Source organism: Chiloscyllium plagiosum, chromosome 6 (genome assembly GCF_004010195.1).
Source record: "Chiloscyllium plagiosum isolate BGI_BamShark_2017 chromosome 6, ASM401019v2, whole genome shotgun sequence".
Taxonomy (NCBI): Eukaryota; Metazoa; Chordata; class Chondrichthyes; order Orectolobiformes; family Hemiscylliidae; genus Chiloscyllium; species Chiloscyllium plagiosum.
The window spans coordinates 103,298,762-103,311,540 of NC_057715.1; the positions used below are offsets into that span (position 1 = coordinate 103,298,762).

The window sequence follows — 12,779 nt, forward strand, 5'->3', positions numbered from 1 at the left end:
GTTCATCTGCCTTCCCTGTTAGGCCCCTTGCATTGAAATAAATGCAGCTTAATTTATTAGTCCTACCTTGTCCCTGCCTGCCCTGACTGTTTGACTCGCTTCTGTTCTCAACTGTACCCATCTCAGATTGATCTCTTTCCTCACTATCTCCCTGGGTCCCACCCCCCAACCTTACTGGTTTAAATCCTCCCAAGCAGTTCTAGCAAATTTCCCTGCCAGTATATTAGTCACCTTCCAATTTAGGTGCAATCCGTCCTTCTTGTACAAGTCAATTCTACCCCAAAAGAGATTCCAATGATCCAAAAATGTGAATCCTTCTCCCATACACCAGCTCTGAGCCATGCATTCATCTGCTGTATCCTCCTATCTCTGCCCTTACTAGCTCGTAGCACTGGGAGTAATCCAGATATTACTACCCTTGACAACCTCCTTTTTAAATTTTTACCCAACTCTCTGTAATCTCCCTTCAGAGTCTCAACCTTTTCCCTTCCAATGTCGTTGGTTCCTATGTGGACAATGACCTTTTGCTGGCCCCTCTCCCCCATGAGAACATTCTGCACCCTCTCTGAGACAGCCTTGATCCTGGCACAAGGGAAACAACACACCATTCTGCTTTTTCTCTGCAGACCACAGAAACGGCAAGCTGGCTAGGCAATGGCCTAGCCAGCAACAACTATGTCCCACCAAAAAACACAAAAATACCAATCATGTTATTTTATTCAATCCTTATCATTCATTAAGTAGTAATTCACACACACACAGGAGTTCCTTGATTTGTAAATAGGTGTTATTTCCCCACAGTATAGGTGATGATTGTGGTCTAATTTTTGCCCAAGTATTATAAGCTGATTTAGGTTTTATTAAAGCTAATCTATTAAAATATCATGCTTATTCTTAGTCATTCAGTCACTAGATGGTTAACAAGCCAGTGCTCAGCCTAATCTTGTGTCAACTTTGTTGCATCTAGATCATGCAACACCAACTTTCCTGTCATGCAATTTCCAGGAATTAGCTTACCTGACACTTTACACTCAAATTCTTATAATTAGATTAAAGCAATTTGTTTTGAGAGTAGTAAACTACAAAACTGTATTTCAAAATAATTTAACATTAAAAGTTTATTCTAAGTTGTTAAATTTTATTTACAATTGCAGCTCAGGAAATAATTTGAAAATAATGAATCATAAAGGAATCAGGTAACAAAGGGCTTGAGTAACTGTATACACCAAAATAACTTTTCTTAAAATATAACATAGTAAAAATAAAATGCAAGTTTAAGATCCTCTTGAAGTTTCTACACAGTTAATAACTTGGCTGCATACCATAATGATGCCTATCATGTGCCAATGTTCACTTAACAGATCTGTCAGTCAGGCAGGTCTTGTGATTCTATTTCAGTTGTGCAACAAGCAGCTGCTCCCCAAGCATTATCAGCCATGCACTACGTATTCAGCAGATCTCAATGTTTTCATGGATTAAGCAGTGACCTTTCCAAGCACACTGTTGTCCAGGATAACCCTGCAGCTAAATAGGTGGAACAGTTGGCATGCAAACAAATTAAGAATGTCACATTTCAAGTTTGCCAGTCATGCAAGTCAATATCCTCTGGTTAGTTTTGATCACTCTGAGCAAAGGTACAAAATCCAGAGAGGTACAACATCCAGAGAGGAAACATTTAATACTGCAGATCTTGTACCCCTTGTAAAGTTATTTATTCTCCCCTCGTGACCTTAATGGCTGAATATTTAATATACTTCCCTTTACATGTTGTTAAGGATGTCAAATACATAAGTGGAATGGTACATCTTGTAACTAGAACTACAGAATTGAAATAAATATGCTATCTAAAATACATATCTACTGACAGGGTAATCAACAGTTATATAACAGAGAGGTTCTGGGTGCCTTATGCAAGAAAGTTGTCAAGACCTGGGAGTGTGTATAGAGTTTCATTAAAATATCAGGACATGTGAATCACAAGGGGAGATGAAAGAAATTGTAGCTCTATAAATCTGAACAACAGTAACCAAGACATCCATTAGATTAAAATTTAGCAGTACTGATGAAACGGATTTGTAGTATCAGATTCTTAGAGGAGCAATCTGGCCTGTACCAGCTCTGTGTAACCATTAATCCAGTTTCCCTGCTCTTTATCCAGAGCCCTATACATGTTGCCGCTTCAAGTATTGATCCAATTCCCTTTCAAAGTTATCAAACCTGCTTCTAGAACCACATCAGGCAACACACGTCAATCACAACTCACACCAAACTCTGGCTACATCCTAAAAATTAGCTTCTATTCAAATGGAGGTCGGACATTTAAGAATAATGCTCAAGCAGTAGAGGGAGGGGTTTGGCCGTTGTTTTTAAACAGATGGTTGTTAGGATAGGAGGGAGGGGACACAGTGGCATGGATTTTGGACTCTATTTATACTGTCAATGGGACACAGTGATAGTTGTAGTTTCACTGGACTAGTATTGCCTGGAATAGATGGGTTGGCTTAGGAGAAAAGGTTGGACAGATCAGGCTTGTACCCAATGGAGTTTAGAAAAACAACATATGATTTGACTGAAACACACTCAAGATCCTCAATAGGCTGGCAAGAATTATGTGGGAATCTAGAATTTTGAGTCTCCTTTTAAAAATAAGGGATCATCCATTTAAGATAGAGATGAAGCTCTAATTTCTCTTTTAGGGTCAAGTTCTTGGAACACACTTCGTCAAACTCCAGCGGAAACTGTCTTCAAACTTTTTCTTTCAGGCAGAGATGGATAATTCTTGGTAAGAAAGGGGTTGAAAGTTTATCAGGGCTAAGTGGAATTATGAAGGTGGGGTTACAATCAGATCAACAAAATTCTCATTAAATGTCAAAGAAAGCTCAAGAGGCCAAATGGCCCAATCCTGTTCATAAATGATATGATTGTTGGTATGTAATCCATGGCAGCACCAGAGGCACAAGGTCAAATCCCACCACAACAGAGAGTCATGAATGGAAGTAAATTAATAATTCTGGCATTGAAAGCTTGCCTCAGCAAAGGTACCCATGAAATTATCAATTGTCCTAAAATTCCAGCTGGTTCACTTATGTCCTTTAGGTAAGGACACCTGCCATCCTTACATGTTCTCCCTACATTTGACTCCATGAAATCACAGTAAAGTGGTTGACTTTCTACTATCTTCTGAAGTAATTCAGCAGTTAAGTTCACGGACAATCAGGGATGTACCACAAATGCTCACCTCACCAGCCACGTCTGTAACTCAAGTAAAAAAAACAACCCCAGAGCATTAGAAAAGTAATATATGCAAACAGATTTTTCTTTCCAAGCACTTAAAAAACGCTATGAGAAAAGAGCAGGAATATGGACAGTTGATACAATGGTCAAATGGTTATCAGCTGCAAGCTTCAATGAAACTACCAAAAGAAATTCCAAAAACAAACGTAGGGGAAAGCAAATCCTTGAAAATCAGAAGCTTCAAATCCCTGTAGAAAATTCACATTATCAGGACTGGGTCTCATTATTTTGTCCTTTTTAAGAATCTGAGGTGAAATGAGAAAAGCTGTTTTAAAACAAATGCTTTAAAGGCTGACTACAGCTTTGAAGAGCAGATAACCTGATAATCCACAGCAACATCAAACAACTATTTGATAAAAAGTAGTTAATTTAAGTTACAATTTGGAACAAAGAGGCTGTACAGATGCAGTTTTTAGTGATAAGAGATTGAATTGAGAGACAGAGAGAGAGAGACAGAGAGAGAGAGAGACTTTTTAAAATACCAGTAGATTTGTCAAACGTGATTTCTTTTCATAAATTCCCGCCTCAGGCAACTGACTGTGTGGAGTTTGCACATTCTCCCCCTGTCTGCGTGGGTTTCCTCCGGATGCTCCGGTTTCCTCCCACAGTCCAAAAATGTGCAGGTTAGGTGAATTGGCCATGCTAAATTGCCCGTAATGTTAGGTGAAGGGGTAAATGTTGGGGAATGGGTCTGGGTGGGTTGCCCTTCAGTGGGTCGGTGTGGACTTGTTGGGCCGAAAGGCCTGTTTCCACACTAAGTAATCTAATCTAATCTAAACATCTATCCTGATTCTGTTAAATCCTGTCACTGTTTTCTAAGTGCTCTGATATTGAATCTTTGACTATCTTTTTACGTCTACCTGTAGTAAAGTCAGTTTTAAACCTAAAGAAAACCAGTCTATCTTTGCTGCACCAGTAGTTTTAAACTATGACTTTTAACTGGTAAATCAGAGAGCTTATTTAAGTTAAGTTAGGACCCTTAGTCTCTGACAAACCAGTGAAAAGACTGCAAGGATAATGACTGAAGCAAAGCGCAAGCAGACAGAAAAGCCGAAAGGATCATCTCAGCAACAGTACCAGGGAACAACTATGGAACTCTTTCCAACTTTAATCCACTGTCGAGCAACCAATTTTTCCCACATGTGTCTGTGTATAGAGAAGACTTTATATGGGTATTAGAATTATGATTGATGGTTTTACATGCCAAAGGCTTAACTGTAAACCTACCTGGTCCGTGCTTTCTACCAACCAGGATCCCAAAGTCAAGTTAAATTACAGAACTTCGCATATCTTATAGAGTCTTGAACTTTTCTGCCAATTCCAGGAATAGCAAGGCTCAATTTCCAGCACACTAACCCAGTAAGGCCTAATAACATACACAAATCTTTGAAGGTGTCAGGACAACAGCAATAATTTGTATTGGTATAGTTCACTTAACACATGAGTACTTTCCAAGTGGGTGGTGAATTGCTGGTGAAGCTATTACAAATGTACATAGAATTATTATTGAAGGTATAAAGGTACAAAAGCAAGGAAATTGATCGTAAATAGTTTGAAATCATTGCTTAGGAATCAGCTGGCGAATGGCACCCATTGGACTCTACACTGCAGTGAGACAATGTGACAGTTTAGCAGAATGGAACTATTCTAATTGGAGGAAAGCAAGTTAAAAGGTTACATTTAAAAATATTGAAATTATAAAAGGGTTTTGATACAGTAAAGAAAGAAAGCCTGTATTTAATATCACACATTTTACAGCTTCCCAAAACATTGTACAGCCAATGAAGTAGTTATGAAGTGTAGTTACTGCAAGAAGTAGATAACAAAAAGAGTAGGTTCTAAGAAACCAATTCCATTGTTACAAATCTTGGTCACTGAAGCAGACAGATTCACAATAATTGACAAATATTCTAAAGGAATTAGATAAAGAGAAATGCTTTGACATGAGTGTTCGAATCTGCAATACATTCATTGAAAGGATGGTGGAAGCAGGTTAAATTGTAAATTTTAATGGGACAGTGGATATACAAAGAACAAAGAATATGGGGAAATAGCAGGGATGATGGTATGACTATACTTGGACAGTTCATCGGAGGCTGCCTGTTCTGCGGTGCTTTTCCAGTGCTACACTTTTTGACTGATCTCCAGATCTGCAATTCTCACTTTCGCCCAGCTCTTTCAAAGACCTAGTAAGAGCATAATTGGGGTTAAATGGCCTTTTTTCGTACTCATCATTCTTCACAGAAAATTTGAAATTGCTGCAGTAATTTATTTGCCATTCTAAATAAAAGCTACTTTAATGGTATGGTAAATAACTCAAATCATGATTGTTTTTAAGAAATGAAGCAAAGCCTGGCTAAACAAGGGCATAAGATAACCTTGAATTAAACATCACTTAAAATAAAGTTTTATTTGTGGGGATATCACTGAATGACCAGCAAACTGGTGCTGATTTAAATGTTACCCACAATCTTAAGGAGTTTAAGGAAATTTATACAAGTGGGAAAAAAAACAGGCTTCAGGGACTAAAATCCAACAAATCCATTGAAATTAACGGCCCACATCCTAGAGTTTTAAGAGGTAGCTGGAAGAGATAGCAAATTCATTGGTTTTGATTTTTCTAGAATGGTCCCAGTGAACTGGAAGATTGAAAATATAATCCTGCTATTGAAAAAAATTAGGGCAAGAGAAAAACAGGAAACTATAGATCAGTTTGCTTTTCGTCAGTCACTAGGAATATTCAAATCTGTAAACAGGAACTAGATAATTCAATTCTTAGTATATCAAAATAAGATTGGGCATAATCAACATGAATAAACGAATGAGAAATTATGGTCGCCAAATCCATCCTGTTAGAGGTCTTTCCGAGCAGGATGGTTTAGAATGAGCCAACGGAAGTAGTGTATTTGGATTTTCAAAAACACTTTCACTTAGATATCTTAAGAAATAACACAAATCAATTAACAAGGATGGGTGAGCAGTTCACAGACAGAAAACTGAGTCAGATTGAACAGGTTTTATTTTGGTTTTGGTTGGCTATAATTGGTGGGAAAATGAAGGATGTTTGGGCCTCCGGTATTTATAATTTATGTCAATAACTTAGACGGGAGGACCCAAGTGCAATATATCCAAGTCTGCTGATTATATCAAGTGCTTGCCAAGTAAAATGACTCAAAATGAAGCATCAACAAATACAGAGCCAAAAACGAGCAGAACCTTTGCAGAACAGAATAACAGAGTTGAATTTGGTCATGCTCGACTGGAAAGGGAAGCATATAATCAACTTTTGAATCCCGACACAAAAGCGTTTATGCTCCAAACAACACTTCTGCCTTCACAGGACAACATTCTAGCCCCACATAGATAACACATCCTGCTCTGGATATCTGAGTTAGAATTCAAGTCACATATCAGAGTTGAATTGAACTAAAGCTAACTCTAAACAGCAGTTCTAAAACACAACATTACAGTAAAAAATATATTAGCTTGTGTTAAGATAGCTAGAAAGATCTAGGAGTTAGTAGAATTGGTTTTACTTGCTTTGTGTATCAATATCAGGGCAATTTGAGTGTTTATGGAATCATTTCCACAGCCAAGAGAAGGAAGAATTTTTTTTAAAATCATTATTAAAATTAGGTCTTCTAGACAGAAGAGGGATTAAGCATAGTCATGGACCGTAAATATTAACGGAATGCCAAATAACATTCTTCCATAAATTCAAACAAAGTTCGAACTGAACTATCACAAGGTTAACTCTGGACACAGCAACACTGACTCAGTTAGCTGGGTAACCTTCAATTATATAGCAATGGATTCCACAATCACAATAAACCTGTAGAAGAAACACATGGCAAACAAAATGTTAAAACTTAAACATACACGTATATAAATGTATTACAACAAGGAAGCGACCTCAAACTGTAATTACCTGGCTGTCTGCCCCAAACCCATGAGTCGATAATTGTTTTGGCTCGATAAGTGGATGGTGGTGTCTCCTCTTCGTCCTTTTTCTCCTTGTCATTCTGTTCATCCTTCTTTGACCCACCCTGACATTCATTATTATCCTCTGGGGAAAGAAGGATTATATTTTGAAGGTCAGAATATAATTTAGATTAGATTCCCTACAGTGTGGAAACAGGCCCTTCGGCCCAACAAGTCCACACCGACCCGCCGAAGCGTAACCCACCCAGACCCATACTCCTACGTTTACCCCTTCACCTAACACTACGGGCCAATTTAGCATGGCCAATTCACCTAACCTGCACATTTTTGGATTGTGGGAGGAAACCGGAGCACCCGGAAGAAAACCATGCTGACACGGAGAATGTGCAAACTCCACACAGAGAATCGCCTGAGGCGGGAATTGATCCCGGGTCTCTGGCACTGCGAGGCAGCAGTGCTAACCACTGTGCCGCCCACGAACTGCTGCCTCACCAAATAAGATAGTGGAATAGAACACAAAACCTTTGTGGATTGTAATGAAACACACTTTCAAAGCAGGAGGATCCACCTGTAAGGTTAAGCATTGAATTAAAAACATTCCAAGTCTCAAAAACATAACATTCAAAAACAAATTGAGGATGGACAGGTAATGTATTCAACAATATTGAGCCATTATACAGCATCTCTGACAAGCACATTTTTGGATTATTCACTAATTTGTGAATCATTTCATTTGTGGCTTCCTCTCAACAATTACTGATCATCGGAGATCTCAGTACAGAACTGTGTCGGTCACCAATTCTACTTTAGATTTTTCAAGAACCATTTCCACAAACAACATGTGGTTTCCATGATTCCGGCCTATCCAATGTATTCAACCCAGTAAGTACCTTATAATCTCAAAATACTTGATGTTTCCCCAATAGCTACATTATTTTTTTTACATAAAGTGAATGACACAACCAGACCACCTTCAATTCCATTAATCTGGCCTTTCCTTTTAAAAGCTAACACCATCCAGAATAAAAGCAGTTCACTTCACTGACACTCCACCCATCACCTTCAGCTGTCACACCCTTCACCAACACAGGCAGGCAAAGCAGATTGTTTAAAACCTGTGGACGCAGGTTGTTGATCTAAGCGATTGCAGAGAAAATCAATGTACTGGCTGAAATATTTCGGAACTCACTGAATTCTGAGAGGAGGAATTGTTGGATGCCTTGAAACGCATAAAAGTGGATAAATCCCCAGGACCTGATCAGGCACGGTGGGACAGTGGTTAGCACTGCTGCCTCACAGCGCCTGAGACCCGGGTTCAATTCCCGCCTCAGGCGACTGACTGTGTGGAGTTTGCACATTCTCCCCGTGTCTGCGTGGGTTTCCTCTGGGTGCTCCGGTTTCCTCCCACAGTCCAAAGATGTGCAGGTTAGGTAAATTGGCCATGCTAAATTGCCCGTAGTGTTAGGTAAGGGGTAGATGTAGGGGTATGGATGGGTTGCGCTTCGGCGGGGCAGTGTGGACTTGTTGGGCCGAAGGGCCTGTTTCCACACTGTAAGTAATCTAATCTAATCTAATCTAATTTAAGTAATCTAATCAAAAAAGGCGTACCTAGGGAAGTGATTGCTGGACCTCTCAGAGATATTTGTATCATCGATAGTCACAGGTGAGGTACCAGAAGACTGGAGGTTTGTTAACGTGGTGCCACTATTTAAGAAAGGAGGTACAGCCAAGCTAGGGAACCATAGACCAATGAGCATGACGTCGGTGGTGGGCAAGTTATTGGAGGGAATCCTGAGGGACAGGATGTACATGTATTTGGAAAGGCAAGGACTGATTATGGATAGTCAGCATGGCTTAGCGTGTGGGAAATCATGTCTCACAAACTTGTTTGAGTTTTTTGAAGAAGTAACAAAGAGGATTGATGAGGGCAGAGTGTTGGATGTGATCTGTATGGACTTCAGTAAAGTGTTTGACAAGATTCACCATGGAAGATTGGTTAGCAAGGTTAGATCTCACGGAATACAGGGAGAACTAGCCATTTGGATACAAAGCTGGCCCAGAAGGTAGAAGACAGAGGGTGGTTTTTCAGACTAGAGGCCTGTGACCAGTGGAGTGCCACAAGGATTGCTGGGTCCACTACTTTTCATCATTTATATAAATGATCTGGATGTGAGCATAAAAGGTACACAGTTGATAAGTTTGCAAATGACACCAAACTTGGCGGTGTAGTAGACAGCGAAGAAAGTTACCTCAGATTACAATGAGATCTTGATCAGATGGGCCAGTGGGCTGAGAAGTGATGGATAGAGTTTAATTTCGATAAATGAGAGGCGTTGCATTTTGGGAAAGCAAATCTAACAGGATTTATTCACTTAATGGTAAGGTCTCCTTTGCTGAACAAAGAGACCTTGGAGTGCAGGTTCATAGCTCCTTGAAAGTGGAGTTGCAGATAGATAGGATAGTGAAGGTGGTGTTTGGTATGCTTTCCTTTAGCAGAGTATTGAGTACAGGATTTGGGAGGCCATGTTGAGGCTGTATAGTACATTGGTTAGGCCACTGTTGGAATTTTGCGTGCAGTTCTGGTCTCCTTTCTATCAGAAAGATATTGTGAAACTTGAAAGGGTTCAGAAAAGATTTGCAAGGATGTTGCCAGGGTTGGAGGATTTGAAGAGAGGAGAGGTTGAAGAGGCTAGGGCTGTTTTCCCTGGAGCGTTGGAGGCTGAGGGGTGACCTCAGAGGTTTAGAAAATCATGAGGGGCATGGATAGGATAAATAGACAAAGTCTTTTCCCTGGGGTTGGGGAGTCCAGAACTAGAAGGCATAGGTTTAGGGTGAGAGGGGAAAGATATAAGAGAGACCTAAGGGGCAACTTTTTCATGCAGAGGGATGGTACGTGAATGGAATGAGCTGCCAGAGGAAGTGGTGGAGGCTAGTACAATTGCAACATTTAAAAGGCATCTGGATGGGTTTATGAATAGGAAGGGTTTGGAGGGATATGGGCCAGGTGCTGGCAGGTGGGACAAGATTGGGTTGGGATATCTGGTCGGCATGGACGAGTTAGACCGAAGGGTCTGTTTCTGTGCTGTACATCTCTATGACTATGAGGTTCCAGCAAATTGGAAAACCGCTAATATAATGGTCTTGCTCCAGAAATGAGGGAGACAGAAAGGAAGAAATGTTGGGCCAGTTAGTCTGACATCTATTGTTGGAAAATTCTACAGTCCATTATGATGGAAGAAATGGCACAACATTCAGAAAAGCAGGGCAACCAAACAGTCAACATGGCTTGTGAAAGGAAATGTGCTTTAAGAATATAATAAGCATAGCTAATAAAGTGAAACCAGTAGACATAGAATTAATTTCGAGAAGGCATTTGATAAAATGTTACATAAAAGGTTACTCTATACAATAACAACTCACAGTTGGAGATAAGGTATTAAGATAGATTGAAAATTTGTTAACACAGAAGACAGACATTCTGGATTAATGTGCCTTTTTGAGCACTAATGGGAGCACCATAAGGATCAATCCCAGGGCCTCAAATCTATCTTATCTATATTAATGACTGGGAGGAAGAGCAAATTTGCTGACAATATACAAATAGGTGGAAGGGCATGTTGTGAGGAGAACATAAGGAATCTACATGGGGACTGGGCAAAAACTTGGCAGATGTAGTTCAATGTAGGAAAAGGTAAGATGGTGCATGTTGGTAGGAAGAATCAAAAGGCAGTATATTATTTAAATGACTCCGAAACAGTGCAACACAGTGGGACCTGCACACTCGTGTGCATGAAACACAGAACATTAGCATGTAATTGCAGCAATTAATTAAGATGGCAAATAGAATTTTGTTCGTTATTGCTAGGGTTGGAATTTAAAAGTAGAAGTCTTGTTCCACCTGTACAGGGTGTTGGTAAGGTTGCAACAGGAGTACCATGCAGAGTTTTGGTCTCCATCCTGAAGAAAGGCTAGATGGGCATTGGAGGAAGTTCAAAAAAATTGATTCTGCTGCTTTTGGACTAATTTATAAGCCTTTATTCATTAGAGCGAGAGCGAGAACGAGATGTAAAATGAGTATAAATATAAACATTGAAAGGAGGAAATAGGTCAGCAAGCCACCAACAAAACTGGAAGAGGTCTGTGATAGGGACTGTTTCTCTTGTTTTTAAAAATATCCAAACTGTTTTTAACTCGTTCAAAAGATGCTGAGGTGAGAAATAGGTTCAATGATATCTTTACAAGTCAGCAAATTAATACATTATAACTAATGTATGTGCATTACCAAAGGTCTGGTTTGGAATTGGGACAGAGTTTACTGGATGATAGCCAACAAGATGAATTCACAATTTAAGCGACTGTGGAGGCCACGTGGTTATTAGATGTTTTTCCATGGGGCCAAGGACAGAAGCCTCAGTAAACTCAGATTACCTGACAACTCCCATTGCCATATTTTAATGCTAAGTGACAACAGGATAGTCCCTGTGCTCTTCCATGCTTATGTCTATACTGTGCATAATCTTCAGTGAACCAAACTAAGTAAAAGATACATGAGTATTTGACAAGTCTTTTAAGAACAAAAACAACAGAGGAATCATTTCAGACTAGAATGTTAATTTCGTTTCTCTCTCCACATACACTGCCAGACCTGTGTTTCTCTAGCATTTTGTTTTTGTTTCAAATCTCCAGCATCCACAGCACTTTGTTCTTATTTGACTTGAAAATGCTATCCATCTGCAGCCGTATTGTTTTCTAATTTGCCCATATTCATTTATTTTCAAATGTCATCTTTCAACAGCTTAAAAATACGGGGTAGACCATTTAGGACAGAGATGAGGAGAAACTTCTTCACCCAGAGAGTGGTGGCTGTGTGGAATGCTCTGCCCCAGAGGGCAGTGGAGGCCCAGTCTCTGGATTCATCTAAGAAAGAGTTGGATAGAGCTCTCAAAGATAGTGAAATCAAGGGTGTCTATTGTCTAACACTAGCCAACTTCAAAATCTCGCTATGAAGAAAAAACACAAACATCAAGAAACAATATTGCAGTGACTTACAAGATTTTAACACCACTCTTAACTTCTTACCTTTTGATGTTAACGAGTCATTAAGATTTTGCATCACTTCAGGACCCGCATAAACAATTTCACCATCTTTGACCATTTCATTCCAAAGACCACAGAGTCCATCTCGAGTGAAGGCAAGCTAAGATGAGAGCAAAACAGAAAGCTGACTATGTGATAACTTACCAAAACCTTTCAACTTCAGAAATCAAAGAGTCTACAGCACGAGGGCAAGTTAGCAACAGCTCTGTATTAGCAACACATTTTTTCAATGAAAGATTTTACATGTAAAATTTCATGCTCCTGCAGAACAGAAAAGAGGAAACTGCTGCAATCTTACAATAAAAATTAGGTCCTTCCTACTCCCCATCCAAATTGAAACTCCAAACAACCCCATACAAAATCATAATCACTTATATCCAGAAAATTAAAATGTTTCTTCTTAGAAAACAGACTAGCCCTTTTCATGCAAAGTCAGGAAGCATGGA

General features: G+C 39.5%; 1 protein-coding gene across 6 annotated transcripts in view; it reads right to left on the bottom strand.

The window, feature by feature from the left end:
- The window catches only part of herc2 (HECT and RLD domain containing E3 ubiquitin protein ligase 2), a 213,929-nt gene extending 201,480 nt beyond the window's left edge, over positions 1–12,449 (bottom strand). For all 6 annotated transcript variants that reach the window (XM_043692293.1, XM_043692294.1, XM_043692296.1 and 3 more), the window contains exons 1-2: positions 12,316–12,449; positions 7,223–7,360 (exon numbers count right to left, since the gene is read on the bottom strand). In XM_043692293.1, coding sequence (XP_043548228.1) covers positions 7,223–7,360; positions 12,316–12,391 — 214 coding nt within the window. In that variant the 5' untranslated portion in view covers positions 12,392–12,449. The remainder of the gene's footprint in view (positions 1–7,222; positions 7,361–12,315) is intronic.
- Between the last annotated feature and the right edge of the window lie 330 nt (positions 12,450–12,779).